Source organism: Somniosus microcephalus, chromosome 3, assembly GCF_052327205.1.
Source record: "Somniosus microcephalus isolate GS21.2 chromosome 3, FLI_Smic_1.0, whole genome shotgun sequence".
Classification (NCBI taxonomy): domain Eukaryota; kingdom Metazoa; phylum Chordata; class Chondrichthyes; order Squaliformes; family Somniosidae; genus Somniosus; species Somniosus microcephalus.
Genome location: NC_140989.1, coordinates 162309582 through 162333019, shown reverse-complemented (window position 1 = coordinate 162333019; position 23438 = coordinate 162309582). Strand labels below are relative to the sequence as shown.

Below are 23438 nucleotides of genomic sequence, written 5' to 3'. Positions count from 1 at the left end.
TTAATTGTTCAATACAATACACATACTTAACAGGTTGGAGGAAAGGAGTCACTGTTGGGCGGATGAAGTGGGCCGACATCAGGGTGAAGCTTCCACTTAAGCCTCTGTGTTTTTGATTTGGGGGGGGGGGGGGGGGGTGTGAGGGTGGTGGAGGGAAGCGACTGCTGTGCAAAATGACTGCAACTAAAACTAAGGAAGGTTTTATCCAACCTGTAGACCAGGAGGTTGCCTGCTCACTTGGGATTAGGCTAGCTTGTCTGACCATGTCAAAAACTTAAAACTCCAGCAGCTCCTCCATCTGCTCCCTACAGAGGCCCTTACAAATGAAGGATATCTCAAGCATCTTGGTTTGCAAATCTGCCAGCAGACAAGAAATGTAAATCTAAGAATGGTGACAAAGAAAATAACAAAAGCAGCAAACTCTGCTCCTTGGTCTAGGGCGGAAACTGCACCCTGCTGCTCTGTTAAAACAGTCAGTAGTTTATTTTTGACCCAAGGGAATGAAAGATTGCTCATGGATGGCTATGCCATCTGTATCACTGACTTAACTTGTGTCACCCTGTGGTGCGAAAACCTTGCCCAGTGAATTCAGTAACAGTACTATATTCCTTCTGAAGGGTTTAACTGTTTGTATTACTTGCCCAAGGATCATTAGTAATATACTGCAATGATATATTCCTAAATTTAAGCTGAGTACAGAATATCACTAAGAGCCAGGCATGGCCATAACATTCAGGATATCCAGGCTGCATTCGTAAATGTGGTTCACTTTTGGCAAGGTTTGAAAAATCAGACATGGCCTATTAATAGATCTTGTGGTGTAGTCCACAGGGTAGCTGGTGCAGGGAATCATAAAAATGCTCACAATGCTTGACTCTAGGGAATGTGCAGCACCTAATCACCCTCTTGACAGGAGTTTCACATGCCTATATATTTAGGAAATCAAGTTTGGTACTCACACCAACTTTTTCCCTAAAATTAAAACAATAGTTTTACCCTATCATGATGAAAACAGACTCATGACTTATCCAGTAGCAGACATTCACACTAAAGTATCACACTTAAGAACACAGATGAAAACAAGAGATTTAATGGACTTTCAGTTCGAGGCTAGTAATGCCCTCTCATTACTAATGTTGAGTCATTAACTGATGTTAATGATGACTCCTGAGTGGTGCTCAGGACTGAGGATGCTTAATGCCAGGAAAAATACTTTGATACTGATACTGAAGACTTCGGTTTCAACTGTTTCAGAACAGTGGCATGTTCAGTATTGACTGGTACTAAATGTTTTAGTTGAGATCTTATATGCTCCAAGAGGTACATATACTATTTGCTGCCAAGTTGGTATAGGGCCAAGAAGTGATGACTCAGAAGCCTGTGAAACTTGGCTAGCTGGGGTTGCCTCATCTTGCCGAAGCCCAGTACTCAGTGCAATACAGGTAGAGGAATATTTCCCTTTCTAAAGATGATTATGTCAATTTTTTTTACTGAGGGCGGTTTTCAAGCGGGTGATTGCTCAATGTCATCAATCTGAGGAACACAACTTTTCATTGGCGGGCTGCCTATGCGTTTCCAGTGGTAATGGGCACCCTGCTCAATTGGAGGGCAGGATTTCCCATTTAGAGTAAATGCACCTCTTAAAGCGAGGCGTCCTTCATCTCTGTTTGAAATCTAGACCGTTACTCGGGAGGCTTTTTGGGAGCAACACATCGCAGACAAGAGCACCGCATGTCACTGACTTAGCAGTGACGCTGGTTGTGGAGTAGGTGAGGGCATTGTTACCATTGGATGGTCCAAGCAGATGTTGCAACAGGCTTGGAGCGAGATGGCAGACAATATCAACGCCCAAGGACATGGGTTCAATGCCGCAAGTGATTCAATGAGCTGGCTGGACAGCAAGGGTAAGAATGATTTCTTCTCATCTCCATTTCTCTGCATTAATTCTGGCCATGGCACTTCCTTCCCGTGCACCACTTGCTTCTCCACCAACCACAAGAGGACACTGTACTAATCTCATTCCAATCACACACTCATCTGTTGCTGCGGCCCTCACAACAGACACAAAAACAGTATTTTGCTAACTGCTTTTACATTTCACACTGGAGCCACTTTCATGCACGTGATCACCTTCCCATCCTGCTCACATCTTGCTTCTTCTTTCTCTCAGCATGCACGCTATACGAAGCTGCCTCACACATCTGGACAATACTTTACAACACCACATACTAACCTGCTCCCTCTGTTTCTGCAGGAGAATATGGCTCACAATAACCGGGAGTGGACCAGAACCTGGGGAGGGCCAGCTTCCGTCCAGGCTCTCACCTAGTTGGAGGTGTAAGCCATGGAAATCACTGCAGCAGGCAGATCAAAGAGCGCTGGTGAGGCTGGGGGCCACGTTCAGCAGGATGTCTGCCTATTACTTGCACCTTTTCTCTTTCCTAAAGCAATTATACATACAGGCAGCATGCTGCACGGTGCTGGTAATCATCTGCTGCTGCCGAGCCTTTCCATGCTCTGCTGACCCTTGCCCCTCTCACCTTTTTCTAGGCCCATGACTGGGAGGGGGACAATTCCCCTGATGAAGCACCATCACTCCATCCCTCCCAAGCAGCAGTACAGAAATCGGCACCCTGGGTGTGATAGATAGCAAGTTATAGTAGTAGTACTGGGCGGATCCAACAATTTCACATTTGCTTAAGAAAAAAGTGTTGGGGTCCTATTGACATCATAAGACTCTGATTTAAATACTTTAATGAGGCTCTCACCTGGTTGAGGCAGGCACCTGGGCCCCCAGTGAAGGCCCCAAGCAAAATGGCAGCAGACAAGAACTGGGCATTAAGTGTAGTACCATGATTTTCTGGCACGCTACCACCCCGTTCTAAAATTTTTAACCCCCACCCCTCCTTCCCGGTTAATATCGAGGCCAGGATGTCTGAACTCTAATGTTCTAGTTATATTTAGATTTATTTACATGTTGACTAAATGATATTAAGCAATTCAAAGGTGGTTTTACACAAGCATTTCTTTTCTAGGCTTTCAGATTTCCACTATACATTGAAAACATTCTAATTAATTAAAATAATAGCCTGTCCTTACTCTGAAATCCGATAGTTAACTTCCTCATTTTCCCAATGAACCAAAGCAACTTCATACGGCTGGATCTCATGCGGTTCCAAGATTTGCATAATACGTTTCATCTACAGGCAGAGCATTAGGAGACCATTATAAATGAAAGACTAGAAAAATAGTTCATGCTTACATTCACAAGCACCTTTTGTAAAAACGCATCAACTTACAAAAGAAATTTGAAACACAATGAATGCAAACTCTAATGATTTCAATCTGCATAGCACACTGGAGCCTAGCTTTTTCCAATCAGCATAATTATAATGCTAACTGTAACCCAATGGTTTATTGTTCCCATTCAAATTATGCAATCAGAAAGTCTAGGCCTGTTTAGAGTTATTACATCAGAAATACATTGCATCTACTCTTGCTACTCAATTAATACCTCTATACCCTAACTGGGTGCACAGGCCAGGGGCATTTTAACATTCCAATCTGTTTTGAAAATGTTTAGTTGAACCCTCTAGGATTAGCTTTATTTACTTGAAACCCTTTTATTTATGATGAAGCCTTTTCTTGTGAAATTAGGATCCGCACAATTAAAAAACCTTGTAAATAAATTAACTTCCACTGCAGCAATAATGCAATATCACACACATGTCTTGAATGGAGAATACTGAATAATGTAGACAGCAAGTGACAAGAAGCTGTTTCTGATTACTGGTGTGTATTAAAAGGATTCACTGTGTGATACTAGTGGGCAGCAAGTGCCCAGGTTTTGCAGGATGATGTGATAAAAATGGACAGTTATTCCCAATGACTGGTAGAATCAGAGCTGTCAGATACCCCAGTAGACAGAAAACCTCATAGAATGAGGTCGCTTGAGTTGCCAGAATGAGGATTGTGTGCTACCAGTGGGCAGCAGATCCCATAGGTTGACACGATGAAGAATGTTTCATACCAACACAGTTAAAAATGTGTGTGTGTGTGTGTGTGTGCGTGGGGGGGGGGTAAACACACAGTTAAAAAGGGGGTAGGAAAACTAAACTATACCTGGGATAAATGCAGTATGATTCAACTTACTGTTTTATCTTCCACATTCCAAAAGACAACAGAGCCCTCCCTGTGTGTGCAAGAAACAAAAATTGTTAGTGTTGCAGAAGGTCATGGAGAGGACCATCTGTTCTCTTTTAACAGCCAGATTCTGTTATATTTTAACAGCCAGATAATAGACTGGATAGAATATAATTTCGCAGCCTTATGACTGAATTACATTTATAAAATGCAAAAAGCGAATTCATTTTTCTCAAATTGTTAACAGCTATTAATACATTTAGTACTACAAATGATAGGTTTACTACAAAATGGTAATGTTTGGTGAAATAAGTTGTTGGTGAACTATGTAATATTCTTTTTGAAATCACTTCTTTTGCATTTATAAAGTGTCCCATACTTTCTTCTTTTCCAAGGTTCCCAAAACAATGAACCTTTAAATTTTCCATTGACCCAGCATCCACAGACATTTGGGGAAGAGAGTCTTTCTCAGATCCAAAGTGGATGACCTCACATTTCCCCACATTTAACTCCATCCACTCACTTAGTCCATGTCCCTGTGTAACTTCCTCCTCCCATCCACACAACTTACTGTGCCTCCTAACTTAGTGTCATCTGCAATCACTAACCTACCAAACTGAGACCATAGCTAAAATCAAAGCATGTTTTCACAAAGAGGCTCTTCATTCTTCAAAATTATGCCTCCTCCACACACTACTGGAGCTAGGCTATACTGCACAAGATTCTAGGGTGTGTAATGTTCCACAGCGATGTTGCACCATGCTGACCCATACAGTATCCCACTCCACTCTGTATAAAGGACATGCACATGCATCAAAATGGTAGTTCATTCTGAATTGCAGCTGAAAAGAGACTAATAAAATATTAATACATATGCCCCTTGCAAAGTGGACAAGCAGTAGGTGAATGAACCATCAGTTTGAAGAATGAATAAAACCCTACACCTCAATCAAGACTAACCCAGTAGTACTCATGATTAGGAGCCTGCCAGACAGGTTTACCACCCATGATTAAGTTTAAACAGTGATTGGTAAATGTATGGGGGATGCTCTGTATAGCAGGTTTTCATGTGTATGATCAATGGACATCTCTTTGAAGGTTGCCTAAGCAGTAGCCATGCAACTGGTAAGCCTCTTCTTTTAATCTAAGGTTAGCATTGGATTAAAAGAAGAGGTTTATAGTGTTGCGAAGAATAGTAGTATGCCTGACGATTGGGAGATCTTTAGAAACCAGCAAAGGATGACCAAAAAATTGATAAAAAGGGAGAAAACAGAATACAAGAGAAAACTAGCAAGAAATATATAAACAGAATGTAAGAGCTTCTACAAGTATGTAATATGGACGAGAGTAGCAAAAGTAAGCATTGGTCCCTTAGAGGCTGAGACAGGTGGAATTATAATGGGGACGTAGGAAATGGCAGAGACTTTAAACAAATATTTTTGTATCTGTCTTCACTGTAGAATACACAAAAAGCATACCAAAAATAGTGGGGAACCAAGGGGTTAATAAAAGTGAGGAACTTAAAAGTAATTAATATCAGTAGAGAAACGAATGGGACTAAAAGTCGACAAATCCCCTGGACTTGATGGCCTACATCCTAGGGTTCTAAAAGAGGTGGCTGCAGAGATAGTGGATGCATTGGTTGCAATCTTCCAAAATTCCCTAGATTCAGGAACGGTCCCAGCGGATTGGAAGGTAACAAATGTAATCCCGCTATTCAAGAAAGGAGGGAGAGAATACGGGGAACTACAAGCCAGTTAGCCTGACATCAGTTGTCGGGAAAATGCGGGAATCCATTATTAAGGAAAATTATATGATTAGGCAGAGTCCACATGGTTTTATGAAAGGGAAATCGTGTTGAACAAATTTATTAAGAGTTGTTTGAGGATGTAACTGGCAGGGTAGGTAAAGGGGAACCAGTGGATGTAGTATATTTGGATTTCCAAAAGGCATTCAATAAAGTGCCACATAAAAGGTTGCTACGCAAGATGCTCATGGGGTTGGGGGTAATATATTAGCACGGATAGAGGATTGGTTAATGGACAGAATACAGAGAGTTGGGATAACCAGGTCATTTTCTGGTTGGCAGGCTATAACTAGTGGGGTGCCGCAAGGATCAGTGTTGGGGCCTCAGCTATTTACAATCTATATTAGTGACTTGATGAAGTGAACGAGTATAATGTATCCAAGTTTGCTGATGATACAAAGCTCGGTGGGAAAGTAAGCTGTGAGGATGACACAAAGGGCTGCAGACAGATTAAGTGAGTGGGCAATAAGGTGGCAGATGGAGTATAATGTGAGGAAATATGAGGTTATTAACTTTGGTAGGAAGAATAGCAAAACAGAATATTTTTTAAATGGTGAGGAACTATTAAATGTTGGTGTTCAGAGAGAATCAAGTGTCCTCATACAGGAAACACAGACAGTTAGCATGTAGGTACAGCAAGCAATTAGGAGGGCAAATGGCATATTGGCTTTTATTGCATGGGGGTTGGAGTACAAGAGTAAGGAAGTTTTACTAGAATTGTACAGGGCTTTGGTGAGACCACACCTGGAGTACTGTACACTCTTTTGGTCTCCTTATCTGAGAATGTTGCATTACCTCTAAGGCATGTACTAAGGTTCACTAGATTGATTCCTGGGATGAGAGGGTTGTCCTGGGATGAGAGGGTTGTCCTATGAGGAGAGAATGAGTAGATTGGGCCTATACTCTCTGGAGTTTAGAAGAATGAGAGGTGATTTCATTGAAACATATAAAATTCTGAGGGTGATTGACAAGGTAGATGCTGAGACATTGTTTCCCCTGGCTGGAGAGTCCAGAACTAGGGGGCATCGTCTCAGGATAAGGGGTCAGCCATTTAAGACTGAGATGAGAAGGAATTTCTTCACTCAGAGGGTTGTGAATTAAACATTTAAAAAAAAAATTGTTTTATGGGATGTGGGCATCGCTGGCAAGGCCAGCATTTAGTGCCCATCCCTAATTGCCTTTGAGAAGGTGGTGGTGAGCCGCCTTCTTGAACCGCTGCAGTCTGTGTGGTGAAGGTGCTCCCACAGTGCTGTTAGGTAGGGAGTTCCAGGATTTTGACCCAGCGACGATGAAGGATCGGCGATATACTTCTAAGTCAGGATGGTGTGTGACTTGGAGGGGAACTTGGAGATGGTGGTGTTCCCATGCGCCTGCTGCCCTTGTCCTTCTAGGTGGAAGAGGTCGCGGGTTTGGGAGGTGCTGCTGAAGAAGCCTTGGCGAGTTGCTGCAGTGCATCTTGTAGATGGTACACACTGCAGCCACGGTACGCCGGTGGTGGAGGGAGTCAATGTTTAAGGTAGTGGATAGGGTGCCAATCAAGCGAGCTGCTTTGTCCTGGAATTTTTGGAATTCTCTGCCCCAGAGGGCTGTGGATGCTGAGTCGTTGAGTATATTCAAGGCTGAGATAGATAGATTTTTGGACTCTAGGGGAATCAAGGGGTATGGAGATCGGGCGGGAAAGTGGAGTTGAGATCGAAGATTAGCCACAATCTTACTGAATGGCAGAGCAGGTTCGAAGAGCCGTATGGCCTACTCTTGCTCCTAATTCTTATGTTCTAGGTAGAATAACCTTTTACTGGACCACTGTGTTTCCTCCCAAAAGGTACATATACCAAGCAGTTGCTCAACTAGCAATATTGCTCAGTAACTCTTGGAGGCATTTCCTCAAATTATTCTTCCCAGCAAACTATGCATCAAAGGGCATCAATACAATCCCAGTGCATTGAGGTTTCCTCATGCAAAAGAGATAGAACATTAATATTAACAGCCAGTGTGGACTCACTATAGGGAAACATTTAATGATCAACAACTTGCATTTTAGAACACCGCTCATGTAGTGGAATATCTCAACTCACTTTACAAAATAGCATAGAGATTCTGAGTGGAGAGATAAGAAAGATTAGAGACAGGGAACCAAACGCATGGTCAAGAGTTAAGTTTCTGAAGTGAGAAGGAGAGATAACGGGCTGGATTTTCATTCAGAAGTCAGGAAGGAGGCAGGACTACAACTTTAGGGTTTTAGTCCCGCCTCCATCGAGATGCGGCCAATCCACGCGATTTTCCCTTGATTGACCTTGTTGAGCCCGCCCAGCGGGCTCAGCAGGCCAATTAAGGGCCACCCGACAACAGGTGACGTCACAGACTGAAATTTCATCTGTCAAGACGTGTTGACAGATGAAATATCAGTGTTTCACAGCTGCTTGAAGCTGTCAAACACTGACAGTCTTACTTCTAACCGGAGTCCTTCTACGCAGACTCAGTTAGAAATCTCGCCGGCACTGAAAGCTGAAGGCTGTCACTTTTGACAGCTCGTGGCCATTCTGCTTTCTGTGCCGGCTGAATGATGGACTCCCGAAGCCTAGAGGAAGGAAGGCTGTAAAAGGTAAGTACAGGTAATTTAAACTACTTTACACACTTTAGACACACCAAACACACTTACCTTTGCACTCATGCACACATCACTCACCTGAACACCGACATCTCGATCCCTCCAAGTCCTTCAACCTGATGGCCCGCCTCCTCTAACCTGCCGTGGTTTGGAGCCGTTGGGAATCTCACACACCTTCAAAATAGGGATTAGGCTAAAAACTGCCCGTTAACTACCTGTTAACAGGCAGTTAATTGGCACTAATCCCTTCCCGCCTCGGGTCGGCGGGTCCCAGCGCGGGGCGGGTACCCGCCTCCTTTGAAACTTACGTGGAGGCGGGTTTTGGGCGGGATGGTGTCGGGTCCCCCGAATTCGGGATTTTTGCCCCCCGCACGCCTAAAAGCCTGCCTCACGGCACACTGAAAATCGACCTCAACGAGTTGGAGCAGTTTCATGAGAAAGTTCTAAAGGGCTGAGATGTAGCAGCAAAAGAAACAGTCTCTTCATGGTGGAACAGAGGAAAATCAGAAAGCCAGACAGAGCAACAGAGAGTGCAAGTTGGTGAGGGAACCAACAAGAGGGAAAAACCTACTTGATCTCGTCCTCACCAATCTACCTGTTGCAGATGCATCTGTCCATGACAGCATTGGTGGAAGTGACCACCGTACAGTCCTTGTGGAGCCGAAGTCCCGTCTTCATGTTGAGGATACCCTCCACCGTGTTGTGTGGCACTACCACCGTGCTAAATGGGACAGATTTCAAACAGATCTGGCAACTCAAAACTAGGCATCCATGAGGCGCTGTGGGCCATCAGCAGCAGCAGAATTGTATTCAACCACAATCTGTAACCTCATGGCCCGGCATATCCCTCACTCTACCATTACCATCAAGCCGGGAGATCAACCCTGGTTTAACGAAGAGGGCAGGAGAGCATGGAGTCAACCTGGTGAGGCTACAACACAGGGCTACTTGCATGCCAAACAACGGAAGCAACATGCGATAGACAGAGCTAAGCGATCTCACAACCATCGGATCAAATCAAAGCTCTGCAGTCCTGCCACATCCAGTCGTGAGTGGTGGTGGACAATCAAACAGTTAACAGGAGGAGGAGGCTCCAAAAATATCCCCATCCTCAATGATGGTGGAGCCCAGCACGTGAGTGCAAAAGGCAAGGCTGAAGCATTTGCAACTATCTTCAGCCAGAAGTGCCGAGTGGATGATCCATCTCAGCCTCCTCCTGAGGTCCCCAGCATCACAGATGCCAGTCTTCAGCCGATTCAATTCACTCCACGTGATGTCAAGAAACAGCTGAAGACACTGGATACTGCAAAGGCTATGGGCCCTGACAACATTCCGGCAATAGTACTGAAGACTTGTGCTCCAGAACTAGCTGCGCCCCTAGCCAAGCTGTTCCAGTACAGCTACAACGCTGGCATCTACCCGGCAATGTGGAAAATTGCCCAAGTATGTCCTGTCTACAAAAAGCAGGACAAATTCGACCCGGCCAATTACCGTCCCATCAGTCTACTCTCAATCATCAGCAAAGTGATGGAAGGTGTCATCGACAGTGCTATCAAGCGGCACTTACTCAGCAATAACCTGCTAACTGACGCCCAGTTTGGGTTCCGCCAGGGCCACTCAGCTCCTGACCTCATTACAGCCTTGGTCCAAACATGGACAAAAGAGCTGAACTCAAGAGGTGAGGTGAGAGTGACTGCCCTTGACATCAAGGCAGCATTTGATCGAGTGTGGCATCAAGGAGCCCTAGCAAAACTGAAGTCAATGGGAATCAAGGGGAAAACTCTCCATTGGTTGGAATCATACCTAGCACAAAGGAAGTTGGCTGTGGTTGTTGGAGGTCATTCATCTCAATCACATGACATCACTGCAGGAGTTCCTCAGGGCAGTGTCCTAGGCCCAACCATCTTCAGCTGTTTCATCAATGACCTTCCCTCCATCATAAGGTCAGAAGTGGGGATGTTCGCTGATGATTGCACACTGTTCAGCACCATTCGAGTTTTGTCAGATACTGACGCAGTCCGTGTCCATATGCAGCAAGACCTGGACAACATTCAGACTTGGGCTGACAAGTGGCTAGTAACATTCGCACCACACAAGTGCCAGGCAATGACCATCTCCAACAAGCGAGACTCGAACCATCTCCCCTTGACATTCAATGGCATTACCATCGCTGAATCCCCCACTATCAACATCCTGGGGGTTACCATTGATCAGAAACTGAACTGGACCAGCCATATAAATACTGCAGCTACAAGAGCAGGCCAGAGGCTGGGAATTCTGCAGCGAGTGTCTCACCTCCTGACTCCCCAAAGCCTTTCCACCATCTACAAGGCACAAGTCAGGAGTGTGATGGAATACTCTCCACTTGCCCGGATGAGTGCAGCTCCAACAACACTCAAGAAGCTCGACACCATTCAGGATAAAGCAGCCCGCTTGATTGGCACTCCATCCACCACCTTCAACATTCACTCCCTCCACCACCGGCGCACTGTGGCTGCAGTGTGTACCATCTACAAGATGCACTGCAGCAACTCGCCAAAGCTCCTTCAACAGCACCTTCCAAACCCGCGACCTCTACCACTTAGAAGGACAAGGGCAGCAGACGCATGGGAACATCACCACCTACAAGTTCCCCTCCAAGCCACACACCATCCTGACTTGGACCTGTATCGCCGTTCCTTCACTGTCGCTGGGCCAAAATCCTGGAACTCCCTTCCTAACAGCATTGTGGGTGTACCTACACCATATGGACTGCAGCGGTTCAAGAAGGCGGCTCACCACCATCTTCTCAAGGGCAATTAGGGATGGGCACTAAATGCAGGCCTAGCCAGCGACGCCCACATCCCATCAATGAATTAAAAAAAAAATAGGGCTGGAGAAGGTCTCAGGTAAGATGGGGTGAGGCTGCGCAGGAAATTGAAAGAGAGGATGAGGGCCTTGAAGCATTAGGGGACAGGGAACCAGTGGAGCTTGAAGACCACAGGAGCGGTGAGAGCACTGACCTCTGTCCAAGAGAAAGCTTAGGCCACAAAAGTCTTGGATTAACTAGAATTTGTAAAGGGCGAAGAAGGAGATGCGGATGCGGAGGGCATTCGAGAAATCAATTCTAGAGGTGATAATGCCATAGATTAGGGTTTCTGCAGTGGAGAGAGAACTGTGGTTTAATTCAGCCATTGAAATTTTAGTTGTTCTGCATCAAAGCTGCTGTTACATATAATCAGACAGCATTGAATATATTCAGTCCTTTAAACATTCAAAAAAAAGCCAGAAACACACATAAAAGTTTCTTTGAGAATTTGCTTTATTTTTGGCGGTCCTAAAATTTGGAGGTTCACAAAGCCAAAGATCTGTTCTCACTTGCTGTTGTACGATCCTCCTTACACAGCAATGAAAACTGGTGGTTCTGCATTGGCAGGAATCAAACACAGACTTCCCTCATTAGCTCGCCTGGGACAGCAGATGCACTCCTCTTCCCCCTGCACCAGTATATTGCCAGGAATCAGATGTGTGATACCAGGTAATTAACTGGAAATAAATAAAATACTAATTTTATTGATGATTCTCACAGCAGACAGGAGCTCCTTACACAGGACACATTGTAACCATAAGAAACCAATGGCAAGATATATAAGGGGCGATATTCATCTCCTTTCCGCCTGCTGTTAGCGCCAGCAGGGGGCGCAAAGGGGTTATCGGCCGTGGAAGTTGGGGGTGGGGGGGTGGTGGGGCGGAAAAAGTGCCTCCCGCATCCAGCGATGAAGTTATCGCCATGTGTGGCGTCCCCTTACCGCTCCGCGGCAGAAATTCGGCTGCCCCCTTGCGAGGATGCCGCGGGCGGTGTCAGCGCTAGCCTCGAGGGTTGCAAGCTGGGCCAACCTCCACTCGCGAGGCGGTAATTAAAGGGGAGGTGCGACCACGACCCGACATTTTTTTTTTTTTAGCCGACCTCCAGGTCGGCCCTCTGCGGTGTGCGGTGGCATGGTCCTGGCTTCCATTGCGCAGCCCAGCACCGCGTCTTGGCACCACACCGCTCTGGTGGCCTAGTTGGGGCCATCGGAGACCCTGCAGAGTGCGCAGCGGCCCTGCCCTTTAACTGAAGGGGAGGGGCGTTGAAATGCGGCAGCGCTCCGCGGAGCCTCCGCCGATCGCGCCCCGACATCGCCTCGGTTACCGCCCCAACAGGAAATGGAGCGCCCGAGATTGCGCTCCACTTCCTGGGTGGGGCGGAAAGGCGAATTCGCGGCCGGGGTGGGATTTCCTTGCCGTGCGCAGGATGTCCTGCCTCGCCAGCGTCACTGCCCCAGAAAGGGGCGTTACCGAATTTCACGCCCACAGTGTCCACACGTGTACAGTAATTTTTAAAAGGGAAAAGCCAACCTGAATCAAAACAAGCTGATTAGATAAAATTCTGGATTTTTACAAATTGACCCAAAAAAGCCCAGTTCCAGTTTACTCAGGCTCTAAAGTCTCGATTATAATCTTACCTAGCCAGGGGGAATGGGGAGGGATCAGCGCAACAACCGTTTTACACCCCACCCAATTTTACGCTCCACTCAAGTCAATGTAGCATAAAATCGGACGGGTTGTAAAACAGGCATTCGACCTGAGCACGCCCCGTTCCCACAGGATGGGTAAGGTTAAAATCGGTGCTAACGTGTCCAACATATAAAAACATTGAACTTGAAATTTATCGAGTGACTGGCTCATAAGAAGTTATGTTTCAACACCTAACTTGCGCCTTGGTGTCTTAAATCTAACAAAAAGTGAACATTTTCTCATATACAATGACCCAATGAGATTACTGGCAGACTGAAATAAATTCTGATTACCAAATAATTGAAAATTTATGGCGAGGCACAAGCTTTTACCAAGTCCCAGAACATTTCACTGTTCCAGAGTTGTGACAGCTCTGGAAATTTGTTTGGGGAAAACAAATGATATCAGAACTGAGAGGTTATACCTATCAGGAAAGATTGAACAGGCTAGGGCTCTTTTCTCTAGCTAAGAGAAAAGCCCTGTTCCTGGGACTAGGGACAGGGTCACTGGCAAGGCTTGGAAGTTAAGCAGAGCCAGGCCTGGTTAGTACCTAGAGGGGTGACCATCAGGGAAGACCAGGTGCAGAAGGTCACGGAAGGAGCCCCGAGGAGGGGCGGTTGGTGAGAAGATCACGGAAGGAGCCCCGGGAGGGGCGGCTGGTGAGTAGGCCCGGGCGTTGAGCTGAAGATTGTCGGACAGGAGGAATAGTGGAAATGGAATGGCGGCGCGCACAGACGCAGCGGCTTTGCTTCTCCCAGGACGGTGCTATTTACGTTTAATGTTAATGTTATTTGTACTGGACTCATGGGAGCTTGCAAGATCACATTTCGTTGTTCATGTACTTGTGCAATGACAATAAAGTTGAATTATTATTAAGAGAAGGCTGAGGGGTTGACCAGATAGAGGTCTTTAAGATTATGAAAGGGTTTGATAGGGTAAACATAGAGAAGATGTTTCCACTTGCAGGCGAGACCAGAACTAGGGGCCATAAATATAAAATAGTCACTAATAGATCCAATAGGGAATTCTGGAGAAACTTCTTTACTCAGAGTGGTTAAAATGTGGAAGCAGCTACCACGAGGAGTAGTTGAGGTGAATAATGTAGATGCATTTAAGGGGAAGCTCGATAAACATATGAAGGAGAAAGGAATAGAAAGATATGTTGATGGGGTTAGTTGAAGAAGGGGAGGAGGCTCGTGTGGAGCATAAACACCGGCATGGACCTGTTGGGCCGCATGGCCTGTTTCTGTGCTGTAAATACTACGTAATACTATGTAAATATAAAACCGAATGGTAATGAAGTGGTTTTATCTAGGTTTAGCACTCTACTTCTATTCATGCCAAGAGTGTCTCTTGTGTGCTAAAACCTATCTAAATGCATCCCTTTTCATTTATTACTTCAGTAAAGTTGCAGTTTAACAAAATGGTTGCAAATGTTAGAATAATGGAAAATAATTGTAAAAACCCTTTGCATTAGCTGCATCTGTTTAATGCTGGTCAATTCAGTAAAAGCCCAATCAGTTGCACTAGTGTACGAGTCATATCCTGGGAGAGCACAAAATATATTAAAGTGCAACTTGCACACTAGAATGTACCCAACCATTACACTATCTACAGAAAAGGTAGTAGGTGCAGAAATGTCATGCAAACCAACCTGAATAAGAAAATTAATCCATAATCATTTGGCTTGGCCAACATATCAGTTCCAATTACTAAGACGTTTGAGGCATCTGGGGAAAAAACATTGAGCAAGGAATAAAGAGATTTGCAAAGGACTTAATACTATGGTAATGCTAAACAAAAAAAAAGTTTAAACAGACAATACAATTCAATATGTAGCATTCTTTATGCTGAACAAAACAACACAAAATGTAAGCATTTTAATTTCTGTTAATAAAGTGATCAGCCTCCAGAGAGGGAGGGTGAATAGCAGCTGAACAGTACAGAAGATTTGTATAATGTTTGATTTCCAGGGTCAATAAACATTTGAGCTCATCCTGATTGCAAGAGCTTCATCAATCTTCACTTGAGTAATTAAATGGAGCAACATGCAGTCATCCTTTATCCAGTATCAAGACTATTAAAACTTGGTTTTCACGATGTGCCAATGTTTATGCAGTACAAGCTATAATGTTGTATAATTAGAAAGGATTATATTTTGAATGACTTTTGTTTTCACAGTAGAACCCCAATGCTCACTTTCCTCCATGGCTGAGCAAGGCTTGGAATGGTGGGATTTACTGCAATGTTAATCATTCTCCCTACCTGAAGTTTGGTTCAGTGTCGAAAGACAAATGCATCTTATTATATCTATCACTGAACCTGAGCCCAGAAATCAAAGGGGAGGATAGGCTAAATAGGAATCCATTATTTGAAGATAGGCTACATTAAAGTACACTCTGGTGAAATACAGAAGGACCATTTTTGGAATCTTAGCTCTTCTAAACAGAATGTAACGCAAGCTTTGTAACTGCCATCAATTTCAAAACTTCTATTATGAAATGCTTCTTTACTGTTCTCTGGTCCATCAATGCTCAAAATGATACCTCCCAGTTTTTCTTTATTACTAATAGACTAGCCATGATGCAAAGCTTTCCGATACTTTGATGACAGAAAACGTGTTGTTACATCCTCCTCAAAAAAGCAAACTTGGAATTGCTACAAGGCCAAGTCCATTTGTGAAATTGTCAAAGATATATGTGCTGAGCTAACCTCAAATCCTATACATACATTATAACACATGTTTGATGAGATGATCTGTAGATAGGAGAGAAAAAGCACCGTTCGAAAAACAACCTCTTCAAAATATGTTTTCTTTATTTTCTCTTTGTCAAGCAGCAAAATAATGGCAAGTTAAAGGCGCACGCCATTATTAGTGTGCAAGAAATCCAGCAATTTCTGGCGAGGAAGAGATCTTCTTTTTAGGCAGTCCCTCAGAACCGAGGATGACTTGCTTCGACATTAAAAATGAGTTCTCAGGTGACTGAGGAGTCCAATGCGGGAGCTACAGTCTCTGTCACAGGTGGGGCAGACGGTGGTTGAAGGGGCGGGTGGGTGGGGTGCTTGGGTTGACGTGCGCTCCTTGTGCTGCCTGCGCTTGGCTTCCGGTTGCTCCCAGCGAAGAGACTCGAGGTGTTTGGCGCCTTCCCGGATGCTTCTCCTCCACTTTGTGCAGTCTTGGGCCACGGATTCCCAGGTGTCGGTGGGGATGTTACACTTTTTCAAGGAGGCTTTGAGGGTGTCCTTGAAGCATTTCCTCTGCCCGCCTGGGGCTCCCTTGCCGTGCCGGAGCTCCAAGTAGAGCGCTTGTTTTGGGAGTCTCGTATCGGGCATGCGGACAATGTGACCTGTCCATCGGAGCTGATCGAGCGTGGTCAAAGCTTCGATGCTGGGGATGTTGGCCTGAACAAGAACGCTGACATTAGTGCGCCTATCCTGCCAATGGATTTGCAGGATCTTGCGGAGGCAGCATTGGTGGTACCTCTCCAGTGCTTTGAGGTGCCTGCTGTACATGATCCATGTCTCTGAGGCATACAGCAGGGCGGGTATCACTGTTGCTCTGTAGACCATGAGCTTAATGCCGGTTTTGAGATCCTGGTCTTCAAACACTCTCTTCCTCAGGCGACCAAAGGCTGCACTGGCACACTGAAGGCGGTGTTGGACTTCGTCGTCAACGTCGGCCCTTGTTGAAAGTAGGCTCCAGAGGTATGGAAAGTGGTCCACGTTGTCCAAGGCCTTGTCGTGGATTTTGATAATCGGGGGGGGGTGGGGGGGGGCAGTACTATGTGGCGGGGGCAGGTTGGTAGAGGACCTTGTCTTACAGATGTTTAGTGTAAGGCCTATGCTCTCGTACGCTTCGGTGAAGGTGTTGACGATGGTTTGGAGTTCGAAGAGATACGCCGTAAGTCGCAAATCGACACAAATTGCTGGATGATTTGCACCGTTCCTATGTTAGCCTTGCGGAAAATGGAGCTCGGCGTCAACCTCCCCGTGTGATTCAAGAAATTGCTGGATTTACGCAATTTTAATATGAAGGCAGCTTCCGAGCAGGGATGGGAGGAAGAAACCTGCTGGTCTCACCAAAAAGGTGTGGTTGGAGGTAGCTGAGCAGCAGGAGCGTTCTGCCCAGGTCATGGAATTGGGTGGGGGAAACCCGGAAGTCAAATGAGCAGCTCGAAATCTGATACATCAACTCAATTGTACCGATTAATCTTGACTTCCAGGTTTCGCATCTCCAAACTGCTGAGTGGCCATAATGCACACCCACATGACACAATCTCAGCTGTATTTAAAGGGATAGTGCACAAATGGAAATTGGATGTGTTCAGAACGGATAGTGGACTTAGAGCTGGAATTACTGCTGGGTGCAGTCAGGAGGAGGGACATACTTTCCCCCAGGTATGGGAGGAAGAAACCTGTTGCTCTCACCAAAACACTAAAAAGGTGTGGTTGGGGGGTAGCTGAGGAGCTGAGCAGCAGGAGCGTTGTGCCCAGGTCACGGAGGCAATGTACAAAATGATTTAATGACCTAACCAGGTCAGGAAAAGTGAGTACATTTGCTGATTCAATTACATCCCATGCTTTAAGCTCCCTCCCTTCACTCGGTCTTGCCAAGTGTTCTCCATCACATCCCTCCCCACCCACACAATTTTCAGCAGCATCCAGCCTTCACTTTCTATGCACTGCATCTCATCCCCATTTATCCATCCACCGTTGACACCCCCCCCAATCCTGGTGCAACGTGATGCATGTGTTTCATAGTCACACTAACCGAATGCACCTCACCTTCACTCACACACAGGTCTATTTTTTCGCCCTTTGTAGAAGAGAGCGCAAAACGCAAGAGAGAGGGACAGGAGTGAAGGTGCCCCAAATAGTCCAGCTTGCAGATGCAGAAGAGGACACCCTGGAGATAAGTGGCATATCTGCGTCCCTCTCAGTCGGAGATGGAGAGACAGGGTGCTCGCTGATAGCTGGTGACAGAATTACAAATATCTGAAGGATGCAGCACACCAATCTCTTTCTGGACACCCTCGCTAGCGAGTATTGAGGGGCACCTCCAAACCTATCTAGACAAGTGACGTGCATCTTCAACATTCCAATGGCTAGCTCGATGACACACATGGTGATCATGTGACTCTCGTTTTTCCGCTTGTGCGACTCATTGGTGGGGTTCCTCACTGGAGTTATGAGCCAAGTTTGAAGTGGGTATCCCTTGCCTCCTACGAGCCAGCCCTCAAGTCTGCTTCCTGGAATGAAAAGGTCTGGAATGTTGGGCTGACGCAAATTGGGAGAGCTATCCCACAGACTAGTCAAGCAACAGCCTGACAGTCACACTCACAGAATCATACTTTTCAGCCAATGTCCCAAACTCCTCCATCACCATCCCTGGGTATATCCTGTCCCACCGGCAGGACAGACCCACCAGGAGTGGTGGCACAGTGGTATACAGTCGGGAAGGAGTGGCCCTGGGAATCCTCAACATCGACTCCGGATCCCATGAAGTCTCATGGCTTCAGGTCAGGCACGGGCAAGAAAACCTCCTGCTGATTACCACCGACCGCCTTCCCTAAGCTGATGAATTAGTACTCCTCCATGTTGAACACCACTTGGAAGAAGCACTGAGAGTAGCAAGGGCACAGAATGAGGATGGGGATATTCATGGAACCTCCCATCTGGGTGGGGGACTTAATGTCCATCACCAAGACTGGCTCGGTAGCACCACTACTGATCGAGCTGGCCAAGTCCTGAAGGATATAGCTGCCAGTCTGGGCCTGTGACAGGTGGTGAGGGAACTAACATGAGGGAAAAACCTACTTGACCTCGTCCTCACCAATCTATCTGTCGCAGATGCATCTGTCCATGACAGCATTGGTAGCAGTGACCACCGCACAGTCATTGCGGAGACGAAGTCCCATCTTCACACTGAGGACACCCTCCATTGTGTTGTGTGGCACTACCACCGTGCCAAATGGGATAGATTCAGAACAGATCTAGCAGCTCAAAACTGGGCATCCATGAGGCATTGTGGGTCATCAGCAGCAGCAGCAGAATTGTATTCCACCACAATCTGTAACCTCATGGCCCAGCATATCCCTCACTCTACCATTACCATCAAGCCAGGGGACCAACCCTGGTTCAATAAAGAGCATGCTAGGCGCGCAGCACCAGGCGTACCTAAAAATGCAGTGCCAACCTGGGGAAGCTGCAACACAGGACTACATGCATGCTAAAAAGCGGAAGCAGCATGCTATAGACAGAGCTAAGCGATCCCACAATCAACAGATCAGATCAAAGCTCTGCAGTCCTGCCACATCCAGTTGTGAACGGTGGTGGTGAACGGGAGAAGGAGGCTCCATGAATATCCCCATCCTCAATGGCCCTTATTTAAAACAGGTGGGAGACAGAAAGCAGGAAACTATAGGCCAGTTAGCCTAACATCTGCCATTGGCAAAATGCTCGAATCCATTATTAAGGAAGTAGTAGCAGGGCGTTTAGAAAATCATAATACAATCAAACAGAGTCAATATGGTTTTTTTGAAAGGGAAATTGTATTTGACAGATCTATTAGAATTCTTTGAGGAGGTAATAAGCAGGGTGGATAAAGGGGAACCAGTAGATGTAGTGTATTTGGATTTCCAAAAGGCATTCGATAAGGTGCCACATAAAAGGTTACTGCATAAGATAAGAGCTCATGGTGTTGGGGGTAATATATTAGATTGGATAGAGGATTGGCTAACTAACAGAAAACAGAGAGTCGGGATAAATGGGTCATTTTCAGGATGGCAATCTGTAACTAGTGGGGAGCGACAGGGATCAGTACTGGGGCCTCAACTATTATCAATCTATATTAATGACTTGGATGAAGGAAGCGAGTGTATTGTAGCCAAATTTGCAGATGATACAAAGACAGGTGGGAAAGCAAGTTGTGAGGAGGACATAAAGAGTCTGCAAAGGGATGTAGCTAGGTTAAGTGAGTGGGCAAGAATTTGGCAGATGGAGTATAATGTGGGCAAATGTGAAGTTATTCACTTTGGTAGGAATAGAAAAGAAAAATATTGGCCCAAAAATTCGGGTCTCCATGGGTGAGTACGCACGGGGTACTCACCCGTAGGCCCAATGTAAGTGCCGGTTTCCTGCATGCACTGCGCATGCGTGGGAAACCGGCACTTCCGTTCCCCTGAACGAAGGGGTTCAGAGGTCGAACGCGTGCGCAGGAGAGGCTGCGCGTGCGCATCGAACTTACGCTTTTTTTGCAGGTTTTCCCGGGAGGGTAAGTCTCCAAAAGTTACACACATAAAAAGCAGTCGCAAGGCCTGCTTTTTACAAGGTAAGTGGTGAATTAATTAAAATGAAAACATTTTTTCCACAGGTTTATTATTTTTAAATACTTTAAAGAAAGGTAAGTTTAATTTTAGCCCTGTGAGAAAATAAAATTATTTTTTTCAAAAATTTAAATTATTGTTTAAAACAGTTATTTCATGTATTTTATAGTTTACTAGCTGAAGTGACCGGCGGTTGCCGAGGCTTTTTTGAGGGCATGTTGTTGTTGGAAGAGAGAGCGAGAGCGACTGGGGGGGGGGAGGGCGAGCGCGACTGGGGGGGGAAAGAGAGCGACGGGGGGGGGAAAGAGAGCGACGGGGGGGGAAAGAGAGCGACGGGGGGGGAAGAGAGCGACGGGGGGGGAAGAGAGCGACGGGGGGGAAGAGAGCGACGGGGGGGGAAGAGAGCGACGGGGGGGGAAGAGAGCGACGGGGGGGGGGAAGAGAGCGACGGGGGGGGGAAGAGAGCGACGGGGGGGGAAGAGAGCGACGGGGGGGGGAAGAGAGCGACGGGGGGGGAAGAGAGCGACGGGGGGGGAAGAGAGCGACGGGGGGGGAAGAGAGCGACGGGGGGGGGGAAGAGAGCGACGGGGGGGGAAGAGAGCGACGGGGGGGGAAGAGAGCGACGGGGGGGGGAAGAGAGCGACGGGGGGGGGAAGAGAGCGACGGGGGGGGGAAGAGAGCGACGGGGGGGGAAGAGAGCGACGGGGGGGGGAAGAGAGCGACGGGGGGGGGAAGAGAGCGACGGGGGGGGGAAGAGAGCGACGGGGGGGGGAAGAGAGCGACGGGGGGGGAAGAGAGCGACGGGGGGGGAAGAGAGCGACGGGGGGGGAAGAGAGCGACGGGGGGGGAAGAGAGCGACGGGGGGGGGGGGGGAAGAGAGCGACGGGGGGGGAAGAGAGCGACGGGGGGGGGAAGAGAGCGACGGGGGGGGAAGAGAGCGACGGGGGGGGAAGAGAGCGACGGGGGGGGAAGAGAGCGACGGGGGGGGAAGAGAGCGACGGGGGGGGAAGAGAGCGACGGGGGGGGAAGAGAGCGACGGGGGGGGAAGAGAGCGACGGGGGGGGAAGAGAGCGACGGGGGGGGAAGAGAGCGACGGGGGGGGAAGAGAGCGACGGGGGGGGAAGAGAGCGACGGGGGGGGAAGAGAGCGACGGGGGGGGAAGAGAGCGACGGGGGGGGGAAGAGAGCGACGGGGGGGGGAAGAGAGCGACGGGGGGGGAAGAGAGCGACGGGGGGGGAAGAGAGCGACGGGGGGGGAAGAGAGCGACGGGGGGGGAAGAGAGCGACGGGGGGGGAAGAGAGCGACGGGGGGGGAAGAGAGCGACGGGGGGGGAAGAGAGCGACGGGGGGGGAAGAGAGCGACGGGGGGGGAAGAGAGCGACGGGGGGGGAAGAGAGCGACGGGGGGGGAAGAGAGCGACGGGGGGGGAAGAGAGCGACGGGGGGGGAAGAGAGCGACGGGGGGGGAAGAGAGCGACGGGGGGGGAAGAGAGCGACGGGGGGGGAAGAGAGCGACGGGGGGGGGAAGAGAGCGACGGGGGGGGGAAGAGAGCGACGGGGGGGGAAGAGAGCGACGGGGGGGGAACAGAGCGACGGGGGGGGAACAGAGCGACGGGGGGGGAACAGAGCGACGGGGGGGGAACAGAGCGACGGGGGGGGAACAGAGCGACGGGGGGGGAACAGAGCGACGGGGGGGGAACAGAGCGACGGGGGGGGAACAGAGCGACGGGGGGGGAACAGAGCGACGGGGGGGGAACAGAGCGACGGGGGGGGGAACAGAGCGACGGGGGGGGGAAGAGAGCGACGGGGGGGGGAAGAGAGCGACGGGGGGGGGAAGAGAGCGACGGGGGGGGAAGAGAGCGACGGGGGGGGGAAGAGAGCGACGGGGGGGGAAGAGAGCGACGGGGGGGGGGAAGAGAGCGACGGGGGGGGGGAAGAGAGCGACGGGGGGGGGGAAGAGAGCGACGGGGGGGGGAAGAGAGCGACGGGGGGGGGGAAGAGAGCGACGGGGGGGGGAAGAGAGCGACGGGGGGGGGAAGAGAGCGACGGGGGGGGGAAGAGAGCGACGGGGGGGGGGAAGAGAGCGACGGGGGGGAAGAGAGCGACGGGGGGGAAGAGAGCGACGGGGGGGAAGAGAGCGACGGGGGGGGGAAGAGAGCGACGGGGGGGGGGAAGAGAGCGACGGGGGGGGGGGAAGAGAGCGACGGGGGGGGGAAGAGAGCGACGGGGGGGGGGGAAGAGAGCGACGGGGGGGGGGAAGAGAGCGACGGGGGGGGGAAGAGAGCGACGGGGGGGGGGGAAGAGAGCGACGGGGGGGGAAGAGAGCGACGGGGGGGGGAAGAGAGCGACGGGGGGGGAAGAGAGCGACGGGGGGGGAAGAGAGCGACGGGGGGGGAAGAGAGCGACGGGGGGGGGGAAGAGAGCGACGGGGGGGGAAGAGAGCGACGGGGGGGGCGAGGGAGAGAGGGGGGCGAGGGAGAGGGGGGGCGCGGGAGAGGGGGGGCGCGGGAGAGGGGGGGCGCGGGAGAGGGGGGGCGCGGGAGAGGGGGGGCGCGGGAGAGGGGGGGCGCGGGAGAGGGGGGGCGCGGGAGAGGGGGGGCGCGGGAGAGGGGGGGGCGCGGGAGAGGGGGGGCGCGGGAGAGGGGGGGCGCGGGAGAGGGGGGGCGCGGGAGAGGGGGGGCGCGGGAGAGGGGGGGGCGCGGGAGAGGGGGGGCGCGGGAGAGGGGGGGCGCGGGAGAGGGGGGGCGCGGGAGAGGGGGGGCGCGGGAGAGGGGGGGCGCGGGAGAGGGGGGGCGCGGGAGAGGGGGGGCGCGGGAGAGGGGGGCGCGGGAGAGGGGGGGCGCGGGAGAGGGGGGGCGCGGGGGGGGGCGCGGGAGAGGGGGGGCGCGGGGGGGGGGCGAGGGAGGGGGGGGGCGAGGGAGGGGGGGCGAGGGAGGGGGGGCGAGGGAGGGGGGGGGGGCGAGGGGGGGGGGGGCGAGGGAGGGGGGGCGAGGGAGGGGGGGGCGAGGGAGGGGGGGGCGA

At 49.4% G+C, this 23438-nt stretch overlaps 1 protein-coding gene across 4 annotated transcripts in view; it reads right to left on the bottom strand.

The window, feature by feature from the left end:
* rmnd1 (required for meiotic nuclear division 1 homolog) overlaps positions 1–23438 on the bottom strand; it is a 139680-nt gene that overhangs the window by 47176 nt on the left and 69066 nt on the right. For all 4 annotated transcript variants that reach the window (XM_085981828.1, XM_085981830.1, XM_085981831.1 and 1 more), the window contains 3 exons: positions 14749–14824; positions 4153–4192; positions 3100–3200 (listed from right to left, as the gene is read on the bottom strand). In XM_085981828.1, the coding sequence (XP_085837954.1) occupies positions 3100–3200; positions 4153–4192; positions 14749–14824 (217 nt within the window). The remainder of the gene's footprint in view (positions 1–3099; positions 3201–4152; positions 4193–14748; positions 14825–23438) is intronic.